The following is a 27,244-nucleotide window of genomic DNA, read 5'->3' on the forward strand; positions in this document are numbered from 1 at the left end:
GGCCAGAAAGGAGTGGCAGGATATATTCAGTGTGCTGAATCAGAAAAATATACAGCCAAGAATTCTTTATCCAGAAAGGCTGTCATTCAAAATAGGAGAGATAAAAAGTTTCCCATACAAACAAAAATTAAAGGAGTTTGTACCACTAAACCAGCCCTGCAAGAAATTTTAAGGGGGACTTTCTGAGGGGAGAATAGATGAAAATATACATATAAAAATAAATAAATACCAAAAGCAACAAAGATTAGAAAAGACCAGAGAACAGACCAGAAACTCCAACTCTACAAGCATCATAAAGGCAATAAAATCATATCTTTCAGTGCTCACTTTAAATGTCAATGGACTCAATGCTCCAAGCAAAAGACATAGGGTAACAGAATGAATAAGAAAACAAGATCCATCTATTTGCTGTTTACAAGAGACCCACTTTAGGCCTAAAGACACCTTCGGATTGAAAATAAGGGGATGGAGAACCATCTATCATGCTAATGGTCAACAAAAGAAAGCCAGAGTAGCCATAATTATATCAGACAATCTAGACTTTAAAATGAAGAACTGTATCCAGAGATGCAGAAGGGCATTATATCATAATCAAGGGGTCTATAGATCAAGAAGACCTAACAATTGTAAACATTTATGCGCCAAATGTGAAAACACCCAAATATATAAATCAATTAATCACAAACATAAAGAAATTCATTGATAGTAATACCATAATAGTAGGAGACTTCAACACCCCACTCACAGCAATAGACAGATCATCTAATCAAAAAATCAACAAGGAAACATCTTTGAATGACACACTGGACCAGATGGACTTCACAGATATATTCAGAACATTACATCCTAAAGCAGCAGAATATACATTCTTCTACAGTGCACATGGAACGTTCTCCAGAATAGACCATATAGTGGGACACAAATCAGCCCTAAAGAAGTAAGAAAGATCGAGATCACACCGTGCATATTTTCAGACCACAATGCTATGAAACTTGAAATCAACCACAAGAAAAATTTGGGAAAGGTAACAAATACTTGGAGACTGAAGAACATCCTACTAAAGAATGAATGGACTAACAAAGCAGTTAAAGAGGAAATTTAAAAGTATATGGAAATCAAGGAAAATGATAACACAACAACCCAAAACCTCTGGGACACAGCATATGTGGGCATAAGGAGTATATAACAATCCAGGCCTTCCTAAAGAAAGAAAAAGGATCTCAGATACACAACCTAACCTTACGCCTTAAGGAGCTAGAAAAAGAACAGCAAATAAAACCCCAAAACAACAGAAGACAGGAAATAATAAACATTAGAGCAGAAATTAATGCTATTGAAACCAAAAGAAAAAAAAATAGTAGAACAGATAAATGAAACCAGAAGTTGGTTTTTTGAAAGAATTCACTAAATTGATCAACCACTAGCCAGTAAGATCAAAAAAGAAAAGGAAAGGACCCAAATAAATAAAATCAAGAATGAAAGATGAGAGATCACGACCAACACAACAGAAATAACAACAATAATAAGAGAATATTATGAGCAATTATATGCCAATAAAATGAGTAATCTGTAAGAAATGGACAAATTACTAGAAACATACACACTACCAAAACTGAAACAGGAAGAAATAGAAAATTTGAACAGACCCATAACCAGTAAGGAAATTGAATCAGTAATCAAAAATCTGCCAAAAAAACAAGAGTCCAGGAAGAAGGAGAAGATGGAGGCATAGGAGGATGCTGGGCTCACAGCGTCCTGCAGATCACTTAGATTCCACCCACATCTACCTAAATAACCCAGAAAACCACCAGAAGACTAGCAGAATGGACTCTCCAGAGGCAAGCATAGACAAGAGGCCCACAGAAGGGAGTAGGAAGGGCAGAGGGGCAATACGCACTACACATACTGGCGGGAGGGAGCCAGGGCGGTGGAGGGGCAGCCCGCCTGGCAGGACAGAGCCACTGACTCTGATTTGCAAAATCAGAGGGGCCTCACTGCGTGAGTTCTGACAACCAGCGGGACTTAACATCTGGAATGTTAAAAATCAGCAGCTCTGCTCAGAGAGCAGGAGGCAGAGAAGACACCGGGAGGGAGAGTTGTTGAGCCCCGGAAGACAGACCTCAGCTCAGTGGGGAACAAAGGCGATGGCCAGTGCCATCTCCCTCTCCCATCCCTCAGCCAAAATACCAAAGGGAACCAGTTCCCGTCACCGAACTTGCTTGCACCACACACACACCCATAACTGTGCTTCTGTGGATCCATCCCTCCGATGGGCCTGCCTCACTCCTGGTGGTGCAGTGCTCCTCCCGAGGGGACCACTGAAGGCAAAGTGAGCTAAGCCTGCACCTCCCACCCCTGTGTACCTTGAGGATACACCCCGGCTAATAGTGCAAATACCATCAAAGTAGCACCACAAGCCTGGCAGTATGCAAGTAGCCCAGACAGGGGCCACACCACTCCACAGTGGGTCCTGACCCTGGGAGGGGGGGAAGATAAGGTGCACACCAGTCTGACTGTGGCCCCAGCTGTGGGCTGGGGACAGACATCGGGTCTGACTGTGGCCCCTCCCACCAACACAAGCTACTCCAGACAACACAGGGGACGTGCCCTGCAGTTCTGCACCACTCCAGGGACCACCCAAAATGATGAAACTGAAGAACTCTCCTCAAAAGAAACTCCAGGAAGTAAAGACAGCTAATGAATTCATCAAAAACGATTTAAGCAATATAATGGACCATTGAGTTAGAATAATATTCATAAAATTAATCGCTGGGCTTGAGAAAAGTATACAGGACAGCAGAGAATCTATTACCACAGAGAACAAGGGAATAAGAAACAGCCAAGAGAAGCTAAAAAATGCTATAAATGAGGTGCAAAATAAAATGGAGGCAGCCATAGCACGGATTGAAGAGGCAGAGGAGAGAATAGGTGAATTAGAAGATAAAATTGTGGACAAAGACAAAGCTGAGAAAAAGAGAGATAAAAAAAAATCCAGGAGTATGAGGGGAGAATTAGAGAACTAAGTGATGCAATCAAACGTAACAATATATGTATAATAGAGATTCCAGAATGGGAAGAGAGAGAGAAAGGGGCTGAAGGTGTACTTGAACAAATTATAGCTGAGAACTTCCCTGATCTGGGGAAACAGGCATTGAAATCCAAGAGGCACAGAGAACTCCCTTCAGATATAACTTGAATTGATCTTCTGCATGACATATCATAGTGAAGCTGGCAAAATAAAAGGATAAAGAGAAAATTCTGAAAGCAGCTAGGGATAAACAGGCTCTAACATATAAAGGGAGACCCATAAAAGTAGTGGGAGACCTATCTAATGAAACTTGGCGGTCCAGAAAGGTATGGCAGGAAATCTTCAATGTGCTGAACAGAATAAATATGCAGCTGAGAATCCCTTATCCAGAAAGTCTGTAATTCAGAATAGAAGGAGAGATAAAGGTCTTGCCAAACAAACAAAAACTGAAGGAATTCATCACCACTAAACCAGCCGTAAAAGAGATCCTAAGGGAGATTCTGTGAGTAAAATGTTGTATGGACAACAAAGTGCCAGAGACATCACTACAAGCATGAAAGCTACAGACATCACAGTGACTCTAAACCCATATCTTTCCATAATAACACTGAATGTAAATGGACTAAATGTGCCAACCAAAAGACATAGGGTATCAGAATGGATAAAAAAAACAAGACCCATCTATTTGCTGTCTACAAGACACTCATTTTAGACCTGAAGACAACTTCAGATTGAAAGTGAGGGGATGGAGAACTATCTATCATGCTACTGGAAGTCAAAAGAAAGCTGGAGTAGCCATATTTATATCAGACAAACTAGACTTTAAATTAAAGGCTGTAACAAGAGATGAAGAAGGGCATTATATAATAATTATGGGGTCTATCCATCAGGAAGACCTAACAATTATAAATGTTGATGCGCCAAATATGGGAGCCCCCAAATATATAAAACAATTACTCACAAACATAAACAACCTTATTGGTAAGAATGTGGTAATTGCAGGTGACTTCAATACTCCACATACAACATTGGATAGATCATCTAGACACAGGATCAATAAAGAAACAAGGGCCCTGAATGATACACTGGATCAGATGGACTTGACAGATATATTTAGAACTCTGCATCCCAAAGCAACAGAATATACTTTCTTCTCGAGTGCATATGGAACATTCTCCAAGATAGATCACATACTGGGTCACAAAACAGCCCTTCGTAAGTATACAAGAGTTGAAATCATACCAGGCACATTTTCAGACCACAATGCTATGAAGCTTGAAATCAACCACAGGAAAAAGTCTGGAAAACCTCCAAAAGCATAGAGGTTAAAGAACACCCTACTAAAGAAGGAATGGATCAACCATGCAATTAGAGAAGAAATTAAGAAATATATGAAAACAAATGAAAATGAAAATACAACAATGTAAATGCTTTGGGATGCAGCAAAGGCAGTCCTGAGAGGAAAATAAATTGCAACGCAGGCCTAGCTCAAGAAACAAGAAAAATCCCAAATACAAAACCTAACAGCACATCTAAAGGAAATACAGGCAGAACAGCAAATACACCCCAAACCCAGCAGAAGAAGAGAAATAACAAACGTCAGAGCAGAAACAAACAATATAAATCTAAAAAAAAAACTGTAGAGCAGATCAATGAAACCAAGACTTGGTTTTTTGAAAAAATAAACAAAATTAATAAACCTCTAGCCAGTCTTCTCAAAAAGAAAAGTGAGATGACCCACATAGGCAAAATCATGAATGAAAATGGAATTATGACAACCAATACCTCAGAAATACAAGCAATTATCAGGGAATACTATGAAAAATTACATGCCAACAAAGTGGACAACCTGGAAAAAATGGACAAATTCCTAAGCACCCACACACTTTCCAAACTCCAAAAGGAAAAAATAGAAAACTTGAACATACCCATAACCAGTGAAGAAGTTGAATAAGTTATCAAAAATCTCCCAACAAATAGGAGTCCAGTCCAGGTAGCTTCCCTGGGGAATTCTACCAGACATTTAAAGCAGAGTTAATACCTATCTTTCTGAAGCTGTTCCAAACAATAGAAAGGGAAGGAAAACTTTGAGACTCATTCTATGAAGCCAGCATTACTTTGATTCCTAAACTAGACAGAGACCCAGCAAAAAGAGAACTATAGGCCAATATCCCTGATGAACATGGATGCAAAAATTCTCAATAAGATACTAGCAAATCGAATTCAACAGCATATAAAAAGAATTATACACCACGATCAGGTGGGATTTATTCCAGTGCTGCAGGGCTGGTTCGCATTGATTCGCATTGATTTTCGCATTGATTCGCAAATTAATCAATGTGATACATCACATTAATCAAAGAAAAGATAAGAACCACATGATCCTGTCTATCAATGCAGAAAAAGCATTTGACAAAATTCAGCATCCCTTCTTAATAAAAACCCTTGAGAACGTCAGGATAGAAGGAACATACTTAAACATCATAGAAGCCATTTATGAAAAGCCCACAGCTAACTTCATCCTCAATGGGGAAAAACTGAGAGCTTTCCCCCTGAGATCAGGAACATGACAGGGATGTCCACTTTCACCGCTGTTGTTTAACATAGTGTTGGAAGTCCTAGCATCAGCAATCAGACAACAAAAGGAAATCAAAGCATGAAAATTGGCAAGGATGATGTCAAGCTCTCTCTTTTTACAGATGACAGGATATTATACATGGAAAACCCAATAAACCCCACCAAAAGTCTACTAGAACTGATAAATGAATTCAGCAAAGTCATAGGATATAAAATCAATGTACAGAAATCAGTTGCAGTCTTATACACTAATAACGAAGCAACAGAAAGACAAATAAAGAAACTGATCCCATTCACAATTGCACCAAGAAGCATAAAATACCTATGAATAAACCTAACCAAAAATGTAAAAGATCTGTATGCTGAAAACTATAGAAAGCTTATGAAGGAAATTGTAGAAGACATAAAGAAATGGAAAAACATTCCGTGCTCATGGATTGGAAGAATAAGTATTGTTAAAATGTCATTACTACCCAAAGCAATCTACACATTCAATGCAATCCCAATCAAAATTGCACCAGCATTCTTCTCTAAGCTAGAACAAGCAATCCTAAAATTTGTGTGGAACCACAAAAGATCCCAAATAGCCAAAGTAATTTTGAAGAAGACCAAAGCAGGAGGCATCACAATCCCAGACTTTAGCCTCTACTACAAATCTGTAATCATGAAGACAACATGGTATTGGCACAAAAACAGACACATAGACCAATGGAATAGAATAGAAACTCCAGAATTAGACCCACAAAAGTATGGCCAACTCATCTTTGACAAAGAAGGAAAGAACATCCAATGGAAAAAAGACGGTCTCTTTAACAAATGGTGCTGGAGAACTGGACAGCAACATGCAGAAGGTTGAAACTAGACCACTTTCTCACACCATTCACAAAAATAAACTCAAAGTGGATAAAGGACCTGAATGTGAGACAGGAAACCATCAAAACCCTAGAGGAGAAAGCAGAAAAAACCCTCTCTGACCTCAGCAGCAGAAATTTCATACTTGACACATATCTAACAGCAAAGGAATTAAAAGAAAAAATGAACTACTGGGACCTCATGAAGATAAAAATCTTCTGCTCTGCAATGGAAACAATCAACAAAACTAAAAGTCAAGTGATGGAGTGGGAAAGGATATTTGCAAGTGACATATGGGAAAAGGGCTAGTATACAAAATTTATAAAGAGTGCACCAAACTTCACACCCAAAAAACAAATAACCCAGTGAGGAAATGTGGAGAAAACATGAGCAGACACTTCTCTAAAGAAGACATCCAGATGGCCAACAGGCACATGAAAAGATGCTCAATGTCACTCCTCATCAGGGAAATACAAATCAAAACCACACTCAGATACCACCTCACGCCAGTCAGAGTGGCCAAAATGAAGAAATCAGGAGACTATAGATGCTGGAGAGGATGTGGAAAAATGGGAACCCTCTTGCACTGTTGGTGGGAATGCAAATTGGTGCAGCTACTCTGTAAAACAGTGTGGAGGTTCCTCAAAAAATTAAAAATAGACCTAGCCTATGACCCAGCAATAGCACTGCTAAGAATTTCCCCAAAGGATATAGGAGTGCTGACGTATAGGGGCACTTGTACCCCAATGTTTATAGCAGTGCTATCAACAATAGCCAAATTATGGAAAGAGCCTAAATGTCCATCAACTGATGAATGGATAAAGAAGTTGTGGTTTATATGAACAGTGGAATACTACGTGGCAATGAGGAAGAATGAAATATGGCCTTTTGTAGCAACGTGGATGGAACTGGAGAATGTTATGCTTAGTGCAATAAGTCATACAGAGAAAGACAGATACCATATGTTTTCACTCTTATGTGGATACTGAGAAACTTAACAGAAGGCCATAGGGAAGGGAAGGAAAAAATAAAGGTTAGAGAGGGAGGGAGCCAAACCATGAGAGACTCTTAAAACTGAGAACAAACTGAGGGTTGTTGGGGGGTGGGAGGGAGGGGAGGGTGGGTGTTGGATATTGAGGAGGGCACCTGTTGGAATGAGCACTGGGTGTTGTATGGAACCTAATTTGACAATAAATTTCATATTTAAAAAAAACAAAAAGAAAAACAAAAAATAAGAGCCCAGGGCCAAATGGCTTTCCAGGGGAATTCTGCCCAAAAATTTAAGGAAGAGTTAACACCTCTTCTTTTGAAGCTGTTCCAAAAAATAGAAATGGAAGGAAAACTTCCAAACTCTTTCTATGAAGCCAACATTACCTTAATTCCAAAAGCTGGCCTAGACCCCACTATAAAGGAGAACTAATGACCAATTTCCCTGATGAACATGGATGCAAAAATCCTCAACAAGGTATTAGCCAAACAGATACAACAATACATTAAAAAAATTATTCACCATGACCAATTGGGATTTATACCTGGGATGCAAGGCTGGTTCAATATACACAAAATAAATAACGTGATTCATCACATCAATAAAAGAAAGGACAAGAACCATAGGATCATCTCAATAGATGCATGGAAAGCGTTTGACATCATACAGCATCCTTTCTTGATAAAAACCGTCAAGAAAGTAGTGATAGAAGGATCATACTTCGAGATCATAAAAGCCATATATGAATGACCTAATGCTAATATCATCCTCAATCGGGAAAAACTGAGAGCTTTCCCCTAAGGTCAGGAAAAAACACAAGGATGTCCACTCTCACCACTGTTATTCAACATGGTATTGGAAGTCTTAGCCTCTGCAATCAGACAACACAAAGAAATAAAATGGATCCAAATCAGCCAGAAAGGGGTCAAACTTTCACTCTTCACAGATGACATGATACTGTATATGGAAAACCCCAAAGATTCCACCAAAAAACTGCTAGAAGTGATTCATGAATTCAGCAAACTTGTAGGATATAAAATCAATGCACAGAAATTGGTTGCATTCCTATACACCAACAATGAAGTGACAGAAAGAATAATCAAGGAATTGATCCCATTTACAGTTGCACCAATAACCATAAAACACCTAGGAATAAATCTAACCAAAGAGGTGAAAAATCTATACACTGAAAACTATAGAAAGCTTATGAAATAAATTGAAGAAAACACACAAAAAAATGGAAAAAGATTCCATGCTTCTGGATAGAAGGAACAAATATTGTTAAAATGTCTATACTACCCAAAGCAACCTACATATTCAATGCAATCCCCTATCAAAGTAACGCCAACATTTTTTACAGAGCTAGAATAAATAATCCTAAAATTTGTATGGAACAGGAAAATACCCCAAATAGCAAGAAGTCTTGAAAAAGAAAACCAAAGCAGGAGAGGAGACATCACAATCCCAGACTTCAAGCTATACCATCAAAGCTATAATCATCAAGACAGTATGGTACTGGCACAAGAACAGACACTCAGATCAATGGAACAGAATAAAGAACCCACAAATGGACCCACAAATGTATAGCCAACTAATCTATGACAAAGCAGAAAAGAATATCCAATGTAATAAAGACAGTATCTTCAGCAAGTGGTGCTGGGAAAACTGGACAGCGATACGCAGAAGTATGAACCTGGACCACTCTCTTACACTATACACAAAAATAAACTCAAAATGGGTGAAAGGCCTAAATTTAAGACAGGAAGCCAACAAAATCCTCGAGGAGAAAGCAGGCACAAACCTCTTTGATCTTGCCTGCAGCAACTTCTTTTTCTTTAATGTTTATTTATTTTTGAGACAGAGAGAGACAGAGCATGAATGGGGGAAGGTCAGAGAGAGGGAGACACAGAATCTGAAACAGGCTCCAGGCTCTGAGTTGTCAGCACACAGCCGGACGCGGGGCTCGAACTCACGGACCGCGAGATCATGACCTGGGCCAAAGTCGGCTGCTTAACCAACTGAGCCACCCAGGCGCCCCGTCTGCAGCAACTTCTTACTGAACACGTCTCTAGAGGCAAGGGAAACAAAAGCAAAAATGAACTCCTGGGACCTCATCAAAATAAAAAGCTTCTGCACAGCCAAGGAAACAATCAGCAAAACTAAAAGGCAACCAATGGAATTGGAGAAGATATTTGCAAATGACATATCAGATAAAGGGTTAGTATCCAAAATCTATAAAGAACGTATCAAACTCAACATCCAAAAAACAAACAATCCAGTGAAAAAATGGGAAAAAGACATGAATAGACACTTCTCCAAGGAAGACATCAGATGGCCAACCAACACATGAAACAATGGTCAACATCACTCATCATCAGGGAAATACAAATCAAAACCACAATGAGATACCACCTGATACCTGTCAGAGTGGCTAACAGTAACAACTCAAGCAACATCAGATATTGGCTAGGATGCAGAGAAAGAGGATCTCTTTTGCATTGTTGGTGGCAATGCACACTGGTGCAGCCACTCTGGAAAACTATGTGGAGGTTCCTCAAAAAACTAAAAATAGAACTACCCTACGACCCAGCAATTGCACTACTAGGCATTTATCCACAGGATACAGGTGTGCTGTTTCGAAGGGACACATGCACCCCCATGTTTATAGCAGCACTATCAACAATAGCCAAAGTATGGAAAGAGCCCAAATGTCCATCAATGGATGAATGGATAAAGAAGAAGTGGTGTATATATATACAATGGAGTATTACTCTGCAATCAAAAAGAATGAAATCTTGCCATTTGCAACTATGTGGATGGAACTGGAGGGTATTATGCTTAGTGCAACTAGTCAGTGAGAGAAAGACAAAAATCACATGACTTCACTCATATGAGGACTTTAAGAGGCAAAACAGATGAACATAAGGGAAGGGAAATGAAAATAATATAAAAACAGGGAGGGGTACAAAGTGTAAGAGACTCATAAATATGGAGAACAAACGGAGGGTTACTGGAGGGGTTGTGGGAGGGGGGATGGGCTAAATGGGTGAGGGGCACTAAGGAATCTACTCCTGAAATCATTGTTTCACTATATGCTAATTTGGATGTAAATTTTTAAAAATAAAAAATTAAATTAAATTAAAAAAAAAATCAAGTGAAATTATCTTTTTAAGACTTGTATAAGATATTGATCACATCCTAAGGCTTTCCTAAATCATTAATCTTATTTCATATGATAAATTAATATACAGTTTTGATATTTCCTTGATGAGCGTATTTTTTCATTGTGAAATGTGAGACCAAAATTAAATATAATGACTTAAAAGGATTTCATCAATGTCCAAGATAGTAGAAAAATAATTTTCAGAGTCCTGCTTACCGTATATTTTGATAAGTAGTGCAATATATGTATTCTAAGTCTTTTGTAACTGTAAAATATTTCAAAATATCAAAAAATACTGAATATAGTATAATGAACAATTACATGCCCACCCATGATTAAAGTGTACTTATATCAAAAAAAAAAAAAAGAATTGTGATGTCTCCAGCTTTGTTTTTGTTTTTCAAGATTGCTTTGGCTGTTCCAGATCTTTTGTGTTTCCATACAAATTTGAGGATTGTTTTTCTAGGTATGTGAAAAATGCTGGTGGTATTTTTATAGGAATTGTATTAAATGTGCAGATTGCTTTGGGTGGTAAGGACATTTTAACGATATTTGTTATTCCCATCCATGAGCATGGAATGCCTTTACATTTTTTGTGTTCTCTTCAATTTCTTTCGTCAGTGTTTGATAATTTTCAGAGTACATGTATTTCACTTCTTTGGTTATGTTTATTCCTAGGTATCTTATGGTTTTTGATGTAATTGTAAGTGGGATTGATTCCTTGGTTTCTCTTTCTGCTGCTTCATTACTGGTGTATATAAATGCAACAGATTTCTGTATGTTGCTTTTTTTGTGCTGTGAATTTACTGAATTCCTGTATCAGCTCTAGGAGTTTTTGGTGGAGTTTTTGGGTTTTCTATACATAGCATCATGTCATCTGCAAATAGTGAAACTTTACTTCTTCCTTGCCAACTTGTATGCCATCTATTTGTTTTTCTTGTCTGATTGCTGTGGCTAGGACTTCCAGTAGTATGTAAAACAATGGCAGTGTGAGTAGACATCCCTGCCTTTTTTGTGACCTTAGGGAAAAATGCTTTCAGGTTTTTTTACCATTGAGGATGATGTCAGCTGTGGATTTTTCATATATGCCCTTTACGATGTTGAGGTATGTTCCCTCTAAATTTATTTTGTTGAAGATTTTTATCATGAATCATTGTTGTAGTTCATCAAATCCTTTATTTGCATTTATTGAAATGATCATACATTTCTTATCCTTTCTTTTATTAATGTGGTGCATCACCTTGATTCATTTGCGAATATTTAATGACCCTTGCAGCCTAGAAATAAATCCCACTTGAACATGATGAATGAATTTGTTAATGTATTGTTGGATTTGGTTTGTTAGTGTTTTATTGAGAATTTTTGTGTTCATGTTAATCAGGGATATTTCCCTGTAATTCTCTTTTTTAGTGGAGTTTTTATCTAGTTTTGGTATCAGGGTAATGCTGGCCTCATAGAATGAATTTGTGAGTTTTCTTTCCTTTTCTATATTTTGTGATAATTTGAAAATAATAGGTATTAGGTCTTCTTTAAATGTTTGGTAGAATTTGCCTGTGAACTCATCTGACACAGGTCTTTTGGGGGGCTTTTTGATTACAGATTCAATTTCTTTGCTGGTTATTGCTCTGTTCAAGTTTTCTATTTCTTCCTGTTCCTGTTTTGGAATTTATATGTTTTTAGAAATTTATCCATTTCTTCTAGGTTGTCCAATTAGTTGGCATATAATTTTTCATAATGTTCTCTTATATTTGCTTGTGTTTCTGTTATGTTGGGTATTAATTCTATCTCACTTCTGATTTCATTTATTAGGGTGCATTATCTTTTCTAGTTGATAACTCTCACTAGAGATTTATCAATTTTATTAAGTTTTTCAAAGAACCATCTCCTGGTTTCATTGATCTGTTCTATTGTTTTTATTTGTTTCTATATCGTTGATTTCTGTTGTACTCTTTATTAACTCCTTCATTTTCCTGTGTTTGGGTTTTGTCTGTTCTTCTTTTTCTTGCTCCTTTAGGTATAAGGTTATGTTGTTTATGTAAGATTTTTCTTCCTTCTTGAGGTAGGCCTATATAGCTATATATTTCCCTCTTTGGACTGCTTTTGGTGGATCCCAAAGGTTTTAGACTGTTGTGTTTTCATTTTCATTTGCTTCCATATATTTTTTATTTCTTCTTTGATTTCCTGTTTAACCAATTCATTGTTTAGTAGCATGTTTAAGCTCGATGTATTTGTGGTCTTTCCAAGTTTTTTCTTGTGAATGACTTCTAGTTTCATAGTGTTGTGGTCACAAAAGGTACATGGTATGATATCAATCTTTATGTATTTGTTGAGGCCTGTTTTGTAACCTAGTATTTGATCTATTCTGAGAATGTTCCACATGCTCTTGAAAACAATGTGTGTTCTCCTGTTTTATGAGGAAATGTTCTGAATATATTGGTTAAGTCCATGTGGTCTTGTGTGTCATTCAAGGCCATTGTTTTCTTGTTGATTTTCTGTTTGGATGATCTGTCTATTTATGTAAGCGAGGCATTAAAGTCCCCTACTATTATTATATTATTATCCATTAATTCTTTTATGTTTGTTATTAAATATTTTATGTATTTGGGTGCTCCCATGTCGGATGCATAAATATTTATAATTGTTATATCTTCTTGTTGGATTATTCCCTTTTCAATCTGCAAGTGTTTTTAGGTCTAAAGTGAGTCTCTTCTAAGCACTATATAGATGACTCTTTTTTTTTTATTAATTCTGACATGCTATGTCTTTGGATTGGAGCATTTAGTCCATTTATAATCCAAAATAATTATTAATTTAAATGTATTTGTTGCCATTTTACTTTGTCGTTGTCTGGAGATATTTTCCGATCTTTTCTTATATTTGTCACTGTTGGCCTCTCCTTTGTATCAAAGAGTCCTTTTGAATATTTCATGCATGGCTAGTTTTGTGGTCATGAATTCCTTTAGTTTTTGTTTTTTTGGGAAACGATCTCTCTTTCTATTCTGCATGTTAGCCTTGTTGGATGGAGTAGTCTTGACTGAAGATTTTTCCCAATTAGCACTTTGAATATATCATGCCACTCCCTTCTGGCTTGCCAAGTTTCTGTTGAGAAATCTCCAGCTAGCCTTATGAGTCTTCCATTGTAAGTTAAGGACTTCTCTTGTCTTGCCACTTTTATGATTTTTTTCTTTTTCACTATATTTTGCAAATTTAATTATAATATGTCTTAGTGTTGGCCTGCTTTTGTTGGTTTTGATGAGACTTATCTGTGCCTCCTGGATATGGATGTCTGTTTCCTTCCCTAGATTAAGGAAGTTTTCATCTATTTCTTCAAATAAATTTTATGTCCCCCTTTCTCTCCTTCATCTGGGACTTCTATAATATGAATATTATTACATTTGATATAGTCATTCAGATCCTTAAATCTATTCTCATATTCCATGAATTCTTCTCTCTTTTGTTAAGCCTCATTATTTTCCATTATTTTGTCTTCAGGGTCACTAATTCATTCTTCTGCTTCTTCTAGCCTGCTGTTCATTGCATCAAGCTTGTTTCCAATCTCATTTATTGCATTATTCATCTCTGATTGCTTCATTGTTAACTATTTTATCTGTGTTTAAGGGTATCCCTGATGTCTTCTATTCTTCTCTCAAGCCCAGTGGGTATCCTTATGATTGTTGCTTTAAATTCTCCATCAAACAGATTACTTATATCTGTTTTGCTTATATCTTTGGTACTGGCCTTATCTTGTTCTTTCATTTGGCATAAATTCTTCTGTCAGCATTTTGTGTAAGTCTCTGCCTTCTTTTCTGTGTTGGAAAAGCCAGTTATGCATACTGCTGCTAAAAGTAATAGCTTTATGAAGAAGAGGTCATGTAGTGCTCAGGGCCTGGCACTTCAGGGAGTATCTCAGGTGTGTATTGTGTGCACTCTACTGTGGTGTTTTCACTGCTCTATCGTTCAAGAAAGTTATCTGCAGATGTTCTCCTTGCCTACTGTGGGCAGGTTTTTGTCCCTGGCCTGAATATGGTGAGTTTTAACTAGGTGTGCTCTGGTGTGCTTGTGAAATGAGACCTGACACCAACTCCACCAGAGCCATGGCCCTGCAGAACTCTCTGGTCAGGAGATGTGGTGTCAACAAGGGTTTGTGCCAGTCTTCTGGAGGAGAGGCCCGCCATGCTGGTATTAAGTTAATTTTGACTTAAAAGGACAGTCTCCCTGAGGTGCAGGGATTGGGCTTGGTATAAGCATGTTTGGCAGCCTGTGTCCCTGCTGAGCTGCTTACTACAAGCGGCACTGTGTTTTTGCTGAGTATCAGGGTGGGGAGTGGTGCCAGCCAGCTCCTTTCTTCTCAGAGAGGTGTCTCTGTGAAAGCTGACTTCAGTTTGCTCTGAGAAGAGTGAATAATCTCCCCACTGTTTGCCTCAAGCATGCTTCAGATCTTTGTTGCCATGCCATCTGCTCCCATGTTGTTTGTCTGCCTTCTTTCTATGAGCAGGGCAGTGCCTTCAGGGCTCTATCCCAGCCAAGCCTGCTACCTTTTAAAATTCTAGGCTTTAAGCCCTGTTGACTGCAAGTTCTGACTAAATTTTGCCCCTCTCATTTTCCAAGCCAGTGGCTTTGCGGAAACATTCTCCTTCAGAGTTTCCTTCTGTGCTTCTCTCTCTTCCTCTCTTTATCTCTCTCTGTCTCTTCTCTGTGACCCTTGTTTTCCCCCCAAAGTACCTAGGATCTATTTCTCCCCTAAACCACATATCTGCACTTCCTACCTTCTTTGATGTGGCCTGTTCTCCCCCCTCCTTTTTGTAACATTTCTTTTTTTTTTCTTTTAATATTTATTTTTGAGAGAGAGACATAGAGAACAAGCAGGGGAGGGGAAGAGAGAGAGACACAGAATTTGAAGCAGTCTCAAGGCTCTGAGCCATCAGCACAGAACCTGACATGGGGCTTGAACTCACAAACCATGAGATCGTGACCTGAGCCAAAGTTGGATGCTTAACTGACTGAGCCACCCAGGTTCACCTCTTCTCTATGTTTAATTGTGGAGTTTGTTTTATCACTCTTCAGGTCAATTTCTGGGGTATTTAGTATGATTTTATAGTTATCTAGTTGTGTTTGTGGGAAGAGGGGAGCCTAGGGTCCTCCTACTCTGAAGCCATATTGTTCTTTCTCCTGCCCCTGTTTTTTTCTGCCCATTGTAATTCCAACTACCACTCCCCACGGCTGGATGGAGGTGTAATTCACATTGGTCTCTCCAACTCTCTGCTCTTATCTCTGTTTCCACTCTCTTTCTCTCTTTCCCTCTTCTTTTTTCCCCCTTAATCTCCTTTTTCCATGTTACAATTTAGCAATGAGAGGATGCAGGGTCAGAATTAAAGAAGGTTGTCTCATGAAACCATTCTGGTTACTTTAAAAAAAATGCAGTATTAAGTCCTGTTGATTGTTAATTGCTCTATTTCTGTTTTGTTTTCTTATCTGTAGAAAGAAATGATTAGGGACACGTGTACTAGGTTGGCTTGGGCAGTGGAATTTTTAGCATAAAGGTCCATTAATAACTGTGATTATTTCAGTTAATAGTAATGGAGTATGACTAAAGTATTGATTCATATTTTTAACTTGTTGTAACTCCCAGTATATGCATGCAGTTTCTTTAGTAAAACATTTAAAAAGTACAGAATATTTTATTTATTTATTTTACTAGGGCTTCCCCACAATTTCTATTTTGGGCAATATAGGAAATGCCACATACATACATACAGACGATTGCAAATATGTAGTCATGCCTCGGGTAAATTTAACCTTCAGTTTTCTTCCTCCACATTAACATATATATTTTTATAAATATATGCAAGAGGTTTTGCACAGTGAGAGACCTTCTTATCTCTCCAAGCAATATATTACCATAAGCAGTTACTTAGAAGGTAAAGGTAGGAGATAATGTCCTAACATATCTCTAATATATTTTTCTTTTATATCAAAGATATGTCACTCACATACCTCTGATTTTATACAAGCATCTTTAAAATATACAAGCACATTTAAAATATTCTGCCTTGTTGTCAGAACATGTGTAGTGTGTTTTTGTTTGAGAAGTACATTCACCATATATTTTGTGCCGAATTCTTCAATGAAGCATAGATAAAACAAGTAGTCAGAAATAAAGACCTGTCTATTGCCACTGACACTGAAACTGTATCGTTTTCCACTTTCATCACTCCCCAAAGAAGCAAGTGCCAGACTGGTATAATCACTAAGAATTCTTTTGTGGTATTTGCCTACCTAACATGGCTTCACAAAGGGTCTTCTAACCCTGGTGCTCAAATCCTCATTTTGATGTTGGAAGTTTTATCATCCCACTAGAATTTTGGTCATGTTGCTTAAAGCTCTGTCTCTATGTAAACATCCAGGTATGTGTAAGGTTTTGTCACTGCCATATATACTGTAGTGTAGATTGAATGAATTTATACTGCAAGTTTTGATTTTGATGAAAGGGTATGGAATAACTTGAAGACTATAGAGAGAAGTTGGACTCAGCACTGAAAGTGAATGATACAGGAGAAAATGTGGGTGGAGAGAGAGAACAACTATTATTGTTATTCATTCACTCAGGCATCATTTATTACAAAGCACCAAGGACTTGTACATCTAGTCATAAACAGATTAATGCTAGTGCATGGCTGTAACTGATTCTGTATATTCTTTTGGCTTGTTATTTTGATATTGTTCATTTTTTATTTAAATAAAATTTATTGTCAAATTGTTTTTCATACAACACCCACTGCTCATCCCAAGTGCCCTCCTCCATGCCCAACATCCATTTTCCACTCTCCCCCACCCCCCATCAAACCTCAGTTTGTTCTTAGTCCTTAAGAGTCTTTTATGGTTTGCCTCCCTCCCTCCCTATAACTTTTTTCCCCTTCCCCTCTCCCATGATCTTCTGCTAAGTTTCCCAGGATCCACATATGAGTTAAAACGTATGGTATCTGTCTTCCTCTGCCTGACTTATTTCACTTAGCATAATACACTCCAGCTCCATCCACGTTGCTGCAAATGGCCATATTTCATTCTTTCTCATTGCCAAGTAGTATTCCATTGTATATATAAAGCACATCCTCTTTATCCATTCATCAGTTGATGGACATTTAGGCTCTTTCCATAATTTGGCTATTGTTGAAAGTGCTGCTGTAAACACTGGGGTACAAGTGTCCCTATGCATCAGCACTCCTGTATCCCTTGGGTAAATTCCTAGCAGCCTTATTGCTGGGTCATAGGGTAGTTTTATTTTTAATTTTTTGAGGAACCTCCACACTGTTTTCCAGAGCTGCTCCACCAGTTTGCATTCCCACCAGCAGTGCAAGAGGGTTCCCATTTCTCCACATTCTTGCCAGCATCTATAGTCTCCTGATTTGTTCATTTTAGCCACTCTGACTGCCATGAGGTGGTATCTGAGTGTGGTTTTGATTTGTATTTCCCTGATGAGGAGCAATGTTGAGCATCTTTTCATGTGCTTGTTGGCCATCTGGATGTCTTCTTTAGAGAAGTGTCTATTCATGTATTCTGCCCATTTCTTCACTGGATTATTTGCTTTTCTGGTGTGGAGTTTGGTGAGGTCTTTAGAGATTTTGGATACTAGCTCTTTATCTGATATGTCATTTGCAAATATCTTTTCCCATTCTGTTGGTTGCCTTTTAGTTTTGTTGATTGTTTCCTTTGCAGTGCCGAAGTTTTTGTCTTGATGAGGTCCTAATAGTTCATTTTTGCTTTTAATTCCCTTGCCTTTGGAGATGTGTTGATTGAGAAATTGTTGCAGCTACACTCAAAGAGATATTTTCCTGCTCTTGGCTCTAGGATTTTGATGGTTTCCTATCTCACATTCAGGTCTTTCATCCATTTTGAGTTTATTTTTGAGAATGGTATCAGAAAGTAATCTAGTTTCATTTTTCTGCATGTTGCATGTTAGTTGGCCATACTTTTCTGGGTCCAAATCTGAGTTCTCTTTTCTATTTCATTGGTTTATGTGTCTGTTTTTGTGTCAATACCATGTTGTCTTGATAATTACAGTTGGTAGTAGAGGCTAAACTATGGGATTGTGATGCCTCTTGCTTTGGTTTTCTTCTTTGATAGTACTTTGGCTACACAAGCACTTTGTGGTTCCGTACAAATTTTAGGATTGTTTGATCTACTTTGAGAACAATACTGGTGTAATTTTGATTGGGATTGTATTGAATTTGTAGACTGTTTTGGGTAGTATTGACATTTTAACAATATTTATTCCAATGCATGAGCACGGAATGTTTTTCCATTTCTTTGTCTCTTCTTCAATTTCCTTCATAAGCATTCTATAGTTTTCAGCATAAAGATCCTTTAAATCTTTGGTTAGGTTTATTCCTAGGTATTTTATGGTTCTTGGTGTAATTGTGAATGAGATCAGTTTCTTTATTTCTCTTTCTGTTGCTTCATTATTGGTGTATAAAAATGCAAACAATTTCTGTACATTAATTTTGTACCCTGTGACTTTGCTGAATTTATGTATCAATTCTAGCAGACTTTTGGTGGAGTCTGTCGGGTTTTCCAGGTAGTGTATCATGTCCTCTGCAAAAAGTGAAAGTTTGATTTAATCTTTGCTGATGTTGATGCTTTTTTTTCATTTAGTTGTCTGATTGCTGATACTAGGACTTACAGCACTATGTTACACATAGTGGACATCACAGGGAGTGGACATCCCTGTCATGTTCCTGATCCCAGGGGGAAAGTTCTCAGTTTTTCCCCATTGAGGATGATATTATCTGTGGGCTTTTCATAAATGGCCTCTATGACATTTAAGTATGTTCCTTCTATTCTGACTTTCTTGAGGGTTTTCATCAAGAAATGATGCTGTATTTTGTCAAATGTTTTTTCTGCATCCATTGACAGGATCATGTGGTTCTTATCTTTTCTTTTATTAATATGATGTATCAAATTGATTGATTTCCAAATATTGAACCAGTCCTGCATCCCAGGAATGAATCCCACTTGATCATGATGAATAATTCTCTTTATATGCTGTTGACTTCACTTGGCTAGTATCTTGTTGAGAATTTTTGCATCCATGTTCATCAGGGATATTGGCCTGTAGTTCTCTTTTTTTCCTGGGTCTCTGTCTGGTTTGGGAATCAAAGTAATGCTGGCTTCATAGAATGAGTCTGGAAGTTTTCCTTCCCTTTCTATTGTTTGGAACAGCTTGAGAAGGATAGGTATTAACTCTGCTTTAAATGTCTGGTAGAATTCCCCAGTGAAGCCATCTGGGCCAGGACTCTTATTTGTTGAGAGATTTTTGGTGACTGATTTAATTTCTTCACTAATTATGGACTTGTTCAAATTTTCTATTTCCATATGATCCATTTGAGTTTTGGAAGTGGGTGGGTGCTTAGGAATTTGTCCATTTCTTCCAGGTTGTCCAGTTTGTTAGCATATAATTTTTCATAGTATTCCTTGATAATTACTGTATTTCTGAGGAATTGGTTGTCATAATTCCATTCCATTCCATTCCATTCTCTTTTCTTGTTGAGAAACGTGGCTAGAGGTTTATTAATTTTGTTTATTTTTTCAAAAAACCAACTCTTGGTTTCACTGATCTGCTCTAGTGTGTTTTTGATTCTATATTGTTTATTTCTGCTATGTTCTTTATTATTTCTCTTCTGCTGGCTTTGGGGTGTCTTTCTGCTTTTCTTTCCTTTAGGTGTGCTCTTAGATTTTGTATTTGGGATTTTTCTTGTTACTTGAGATAGGCCTGGATTGCAGTGTATTTTTCTCTCAGGACTGCCTTCGCTGCATCCGAAAGCATTTAGATTGTTGTCTTTTCATTTTAATATGTTTGCATACATTTTCAAATTTCTTTTCTAATTGCCTGGTTGACCCATTTGTTCTTTAGTAGGGTGTTCTTTAACCTCCATGCCTTTGGAGGTTTTCTAGTCCTTTTCCTGCGGTTGATTTCAAGTTTCATAGCATTGTGATCTGAAAGTGTGCACGGTATGATCTCAATTCTTTTATATTTATTGAGGGCCGTTTGTGACCCAGTACATGATCTATCTTGGAGAATGTTCCATGTACACTCAAGAAGAAAGTATATTCTGCTGCTTTTGGATGTAGAGTTCTAAATATATCTGTCAAGTCCATCTGGTCCAATGTATCATTCAAAACCATTGTTTCTTTACTGATTCTGTGTCTAGATGATCTGTCTATTGTTGTAAGTGGAGTATTAAAGTCTCCTGCAATTACCACATTCTTATCAATAATATTGCTTATATTTGTGATTAATTGTTTTAAATATTTGGGTGCCTTCGAATTTGGTGCATAGACATTTATAATTGTTAGCTCTTCCTGATGGATAGATCTTGTAATTATTACCTAGTGCCCTTCTTCATCTCTTGTTACAGCCTTTAATTTAAAGTCTACTTTGTCTGATATAAGTATGGCTACTCCAGCTTGCCTATGACTTTGAGTAGCATGATAGATAGTTCTCCATCCCCTCATTTTCAATCTGAAGGTGTCCTCAGGTCTAAAATGAGTCTCTTGTAGACAGAAAATAGATGGTTCTTCTTTTTATCCATACTGATACCCTATGTCTTTTGATTAGAGTAGTTAGTCCATTTACATTCAATGTTATTATTGAAAGATATGGGTTTAGTCATTGTGATATCTGTAGCTTTCACGCTTGTAGTGATGTCTCTGGTACTTTGTGGTCCTTGCAACATTTCACTCACAGAATCCCCCTTTGGATCTCTTGTAGGGCTGGTTTAGTGGTGATGAATTCCTTCAATTTTTGTTTGTTTGGGAAAACCTTTATCTCTCCTATTCTGAATGACAGACCTTCTGGATAGAGAATTCTTGGCTGCATGGTTTTCCTGTTCATCACATTGAAGATTTCCTGCCATTCCTTTCTGGCATGCCAAGTTTCAGTATATAGGTCTGCCACTACTCTTATGGGCTTACTTTTGTAAGTTAGAGCGTGTTTATCCCTAGCTGCTTTCAGAATTTTCTCTTTATCCTTGTATTTTGCCAGTTTCACTATGATATGTCATGCAGAAGATCGAATCAAGTTATGTCTGAAGGGAGTTCTCTGTGCCTCTTGTATTTCACTGCCTTTTTCCTTCCCCAGATCAGGGAAGTTCTCAGCTATGATTCATTCAAGTGCATTTTCAGACCCTTTCTCTCTCTTTGCTTCTTCTGGAATTCCTATGATACAGATATTGTTCCAGTTGATTGCATCACTTACTTCTCTAATTTTCCCCTCTTGATCCTGGATTTTTTAATCTCTCTTTTTCTCAGCTTCCTCTTTTTCCATAATTTTATCTTCTAATTCACCTATTCTCCCCTCTGCCTCTTCAATCTGTGCTGTGGCCGCCTCCATTTTATTTTGCACCTCATTTATAGCATTTATTAATTCATCGTGACTGATTTTTAGTTCCTTAATCTCTGCAGTAATAGATTCTCTGCTGTCCTGCTCCAGCAGATATGCAGTGACCAGGCATGGAGGGGCGTGGTTTGGTGTAGGCTGGTTCTGCCTCCACTATGGGCCCCGGACAGATCCCTGAGGTCTTGCCTTGGTGGTGCAGGGGGTGGGGGTGGGGGATGGCAATCCCCCAGTCTCTTCTCCATGGGGCTTGGTGGACTCCATTTGAGTCATCCTCACTGCAGCAGGTGCAGATGGGGCAGTGCTTCTTGCTCCCCTGACTCCCCTGACCAGTGCTTGGCTAGGATTCAAAGTCCCACTCTGTCTGCTCTGGCACTGAGGAAGTGCCTCTCTGCGCAGCCTGATATGTGCTCCCAGCTGGCTTTGTCTGTGCCTCAGCACTTCAGGGAGGACCATCTTTTCCTGCTGCAGACTGTGTTGCTGACATCCCCGCTGGGCCCCAGGATGGCAGAGGCAGGCAGGCTTTGTCCTTTCCCACAGCACTCCAAGGAGGGGACTGGTTTCTTCTACTGTGCACTGCACCCCTGACCTACCACCGAACCCGGGTCTGGCTTTCCTCCTCCCCAGGTGTGCGAATGGGTCAGCTGGCCCCAGTCCAAGAAAGCCCTGCAGTTAGAGATGGTATCGCTCTCAGTCCCAGCCCGAGGTTTATCTTTTGTCCAGATACAGTCCTATGGTTCCCCAGCCACTGTTTCTCTTCCCTTTGTCTCTCCACAAAAGGGGATCACTCCCCTCTGTGCTTACATGGCCCATTTTATCTCCCCCAGTTCTCAATCACCTACCTATAGCCCGTCAAGGATGTTCCAGTGACTCCCTTTTAGACTCAGTCTCTTTTCCTCCCAGACTCTTGGGGTTTCAAAGTCCTTTGGCTTCAGCATTCTTTGAGAGATGTGGGAAGTTTGGATCCCCCTACTTCTCTGCCATGTTGGCCTCTTCCTCTCCCTAATCAATATTGGTCATTTTTAGTAGATTAACTCGTGTCAAGAAAATTATCTTTATTTTTGATAAGTGCCATTTTAGTTAGCTTAAAATTTCTTACTTGAATTGTAAATTGAATTGCTGTTATTATGATATATTAAAACATAAGATAAAAGAATTAGAAACACTAGCATTTATATATGATCAATACATACATTTTCTTAAGGTTGTCTATCTTTTTATTTTCACTCTTGCAGCAAAGAGGACTTTGAGTCTACAGATGAGGTAAGTGCAAAAATAGTTGAAAATCAAATATAGGTGATAACAAAGCAGATTCTGATATTTGCACCAATAATACTGTTTTAGTTTGGTACCTTTATTAGACTAGAAACACAGATTAGTGAAAGATATAATGATTATTTTGTCTTTAAAATGATAGAACCGTTTATGTTTGTAATTACAGGACACCTGGGTGGCTCAGTTGGGGAAGCATCCAACTTCAGTTCAGGTCATGATCTTACAGTTGGTGGGCTCAAGCCCCAGGTTGGGCTCTGTGCTGACCATGCAGATCCTGGAGCCTATTTCAGATTCTGTGTCTCCCTCTCTACCTTTCCCGTGCTCACACTCCATCTCTCTGTGTCTCTCAAAAATAAATAAAAATGTTAATTTTTTTATATTTTTCTAATGGCCATAAAAGTAATAATCATAAAGGTAATAATTATTAATGTGAAAAATATTTCATCAACTGTTGTTTATGACTTTGTCTTTGCTTATCAAAACATTTAAAATTTCATTTACCACATACTCTCTGCTTTAGAAAATTAAGACCTACATTAACTAAGTAGCAAAGTTAGTTTTAATGTATTTTGAACCTTATGACCCATGCCAAACAGAAATCAACTTAAGTTTTTTTCAATTTTTAATTCTATTATATATGCACATTTTGTTAAGTATTACTTCAAATGGAATAAGTAATCAGATAGAGAAAGAACTGATTTCGATGTAATAAAAAAGTACAGTGGCCTCTTTTGTGTTTTTTTCTTTTTTAAAAAAATTTTTTTGCTTACATTTATTTATTTTTTAATAGAGAGAGACAGAACACAAGTGGGGGAGGGGCAGAGAGAGAAGGAGACACAGAATCCAAAGCAGGGTCCAGGCTGCAAGCTGTCAGCACAGAGCCCTTCGCAGGGCTCGAACTCACAAACCATGAGATCATGACCTGAGCCAAAGTTGGATGCTTAACCACCACCCAGGTGCCCCAATTTTTTTCTTTATTTTCAATGTATTGATATACTGCATTCATTACAGTGATTTTCACCTAAAATTAGTTGAAGCTTCTCACAAAAGGGGATGTCAGTGGGGATATGGGTAAAATAAATAACTGGGCTTAAGAGTATACTTATTTTGATAAGCACTGAGAAATGTATAGAATTGCTGAATCATTATATTGTACACCTGAAACTAATATAACACTGTATGTTAATTATATTTGAATAAAATAAAAGAAGACAATGATACATGTTGGGCTGGGCATAGGATTTGGCAAGATAAGTATCTGCTGTGATGTCTTAACTTCAGTCCTTGGCTATCTGTTTTTGTTTTTTGTTTTTGTTTTTTTTTTTTTGTTTTTTGTAAGGACATCATCCTTCTATAGTTTGGGATAAGGGTACTGAAGTCAGAGGTACTGGATGGTATTCTAATTAACTTGTCTTGCAGCAGCCATAGAGAAAAATCACCCCCTGAGGAAGAGGGAAAGATGTCTTCTGAGGAAGTGGATTCTTGGTTAGTCATCCAAGGAGGGTCTTGAGCAGGTGGAAGAGAAGACCCTTCCTCTATTAGAATCTCCCTCTCTTGGATCTAGACCTCACAGAGGGAAACTATATGGATATGAGCTTCAGAAGAAGGGCAATAAGATTATGTGGAAGACAGAATAATGGCCCCCCAAAGATGTCCACACCTTAATCCCTGAAACTTTTGAATATGTTACCTTAATATGGTAAAATAAACTTTGCAAATGTGACTAAGTTAAGAATCTTAAAGTGAGGAGCTTATCCTGGATTATGTGGGTGGGCCCAATGTTAACACTAACGGTCCTTAAAAGAGGGAGGCAGGAGGTCAGAGTCAGGAGATCTGCCAATGGAAGCAGAGATGGGAGTGATGAGGCCACCAGCCAAGGAATTCAGGCAGCCTGTAGAAACAAAAAGGCAATGAAATAGATTCTCCCCTAGAGCCCATCAAAAGAATGCAGTTCTGCTGACACATTAATTTTGCCCCATTGATTCCAACCTCCAAAACTACTAGATAATAAATTTGCATTGCTTCAACTAAAAAAAAAAATCAGTTAAAGCTTTTCAATGTTGCTGTGTCAACATTTACTTTTTCAGAAGTCATCATAGCTCAATGTAAATCCTCAATTTTCATTATTTAAAAGATAAGCCTCTCAAATGTCATATTTATCACTCATCAAAGCTTCCAGTTGTTGAAAGATACACTGAGAGTATTTAATGGGACTTGAGAGGCCATCTTTTTGTTTTTTAAATTACTCTTAAAAAATGTAGAAATGGAACATCTGATTGGTTGCATAAAGTTTTTCCCTAAAATGCCTAGAATTCAAGGTACTTTCCATAGTGTCTGTAGTATAATCATTTTTTAAAAAAAAAATTAAATAATTTAAGTTTATTTATTTTGAAAAAGAGACAGCATGAGTGGGGAAGGGGCAGAGATAGTGAGAGAGAGAGAGAGAGAGAGAGAGAATCCCAAGTAGGCTCTGCCCTGTCAGCACAGATCCCAGTGCAGGGCTCGAACCCACCAAACTGTGAAATAATGATCTGAGCTGAAACCAGGAGTTGGACACTTAACCGACTGAGCCACCCAGGTGCCTCTATAGTCAATTTTTTTAAAAGTAAGAACTATCAGGGTAGAAAGGAAGTTGGTAGCAACTATCGCCCAAAACTGAAATAATCTTTTGATGTTCCTAAAAATATGCTCTGCTGCACAAAAGTTTGTGAACTGCAGACCCTAAAATTACAATACTCATGTGTATCTTTTCAATGTATAAGCCTCTCTTTTCTTACAGTCAGAAGACATTGAATCCTTGATTCCCAGAGGATTGTCAGAGTGTACAAAACAGCAAATTTGCTATATTCTGCAGGTAAGATGAGGTCAAGAGTGGATGTGAAATCAACAGTGACAAACCACTAGCCAAGGATGCTTCCCTTAATTAAGAACAGAAAGTTCTAAATAAAAATCCTGTTTTACAAGAGTTTATTATACTTTGATTAAAAAAGGGTTGCATTATAGTTGATTACACTTTGATTAAAAAAGGGTTGCATACACTTATATTGAATAATTAGCATTCAGGAAAGCATTATAGAAATAGTAATGCCCTTATTCTCTCCTCACTCCTATAGCAAAACCTGATTCTAACTTGTAGTCTTTGTCCTTATCTTTTCCATTTTCTATTCTACCCGTCCCCACCGTATCCTTGCAGTAAGAGATGAGAAAGGCCAGTGCCTTGCTTTTTCTGATTTACGGAAGGGTAGAGACTACTGGAGTAGTAAGTTCCCCTACAATGAAATGAGAAACATAAGATAGATGCTAAACAATATGGCTAGATTCTCATTTGGAGGGATTGGTCGGGAAGATGGCGGCGTAAGAGGACACTGGGCTCACTGTGTCCTGCTGATCACTTAGATTCCACCTACACCTGCCTAAGTAACCCAGAAAACCGCCAGAAGACTAGCAGAATGGGTTCTCTGGAGCCAAGCACAGACAGGAGGCCCACAGAAGAGGATAGGAAGGGCAAAGAGGCGGTGCACGCTACACAGACTGGCGGGAGGTAGTGGGGGGGGGCGGCCCACCGGCCAAGCAGAGCCCCCTGAGTCTGGCTTGCAAAAGTGGAGGGGTTGAACGGAGTGTGTTCTGACAGCTAGCGGGACTTAACATCTGGAAGGTTGTAAATTAACAGCTCTGCTCGGAGAGCAGGAGGGTAGGAGGACAACGGGAGGGAGATTTGTTGAGCCCGGGACAACAGAGCTCAGCTTGGCGGGGAACAAAGGTGCTCGCCACTGCCATCTCCCTCACCTATCCCCCAGCCAAAATCCCAAAGGGAACCAGTTCTTGCCAGGGAACTTGCTTGCACCGCGCAAACACCCCACGCTGTGCTTCTGCGGATCCATCCCTCCATTGGCGGGTCTGACTCCCTCCCGGTGCTGGGGGATGGGCGAGGGAGATGGCGCTGGTGAGTGCCTTTGTTCTCCGCCAATGGAA

General features: G+C 38.4%; 1 protein-coding gene across 1 annotated transcript in view; it reads left to right on the forward strand.

Moving 5' to 3' along the window:
• POF1B (POF1B actin binding protein) overlaps positions 1 to 27,244 on the forward strand; it is a 109,648-nt gene that overhangs the window by 62,054 nt on the left and 20,350 nt on the right. Inside the window, exons 7-8 of the mRNA XM_007092876.2 lie at positions 23,233 to 23,260; positions 26,052 to 26,126. Coding sequence (XP_007092938.2) covers positions 23,233 to 23,260; positions 26,052 to 26,126 — 103 coding nt within the window. The remainder of the gene's footprint in view (positions 1 to 23,232; positions 23,261 to 26,051; positions 26,127 to 27,244) is intronic.

The sequence above is a fragment of the Panthera tigris genome, chromosome X (genome assembly GCF_018350195.1).
Source record: "Panthera tigris isolate Pti1 chromosome X, P.tigris_Pti1_mat1.1, whole genome shotgun sequence".
Classification (NCBI taxonomy): Eukaryota; Metazoa; Chordata; class Mammalia; order Carnivora; family Felidae; genus Panthera; species Panthera tigris.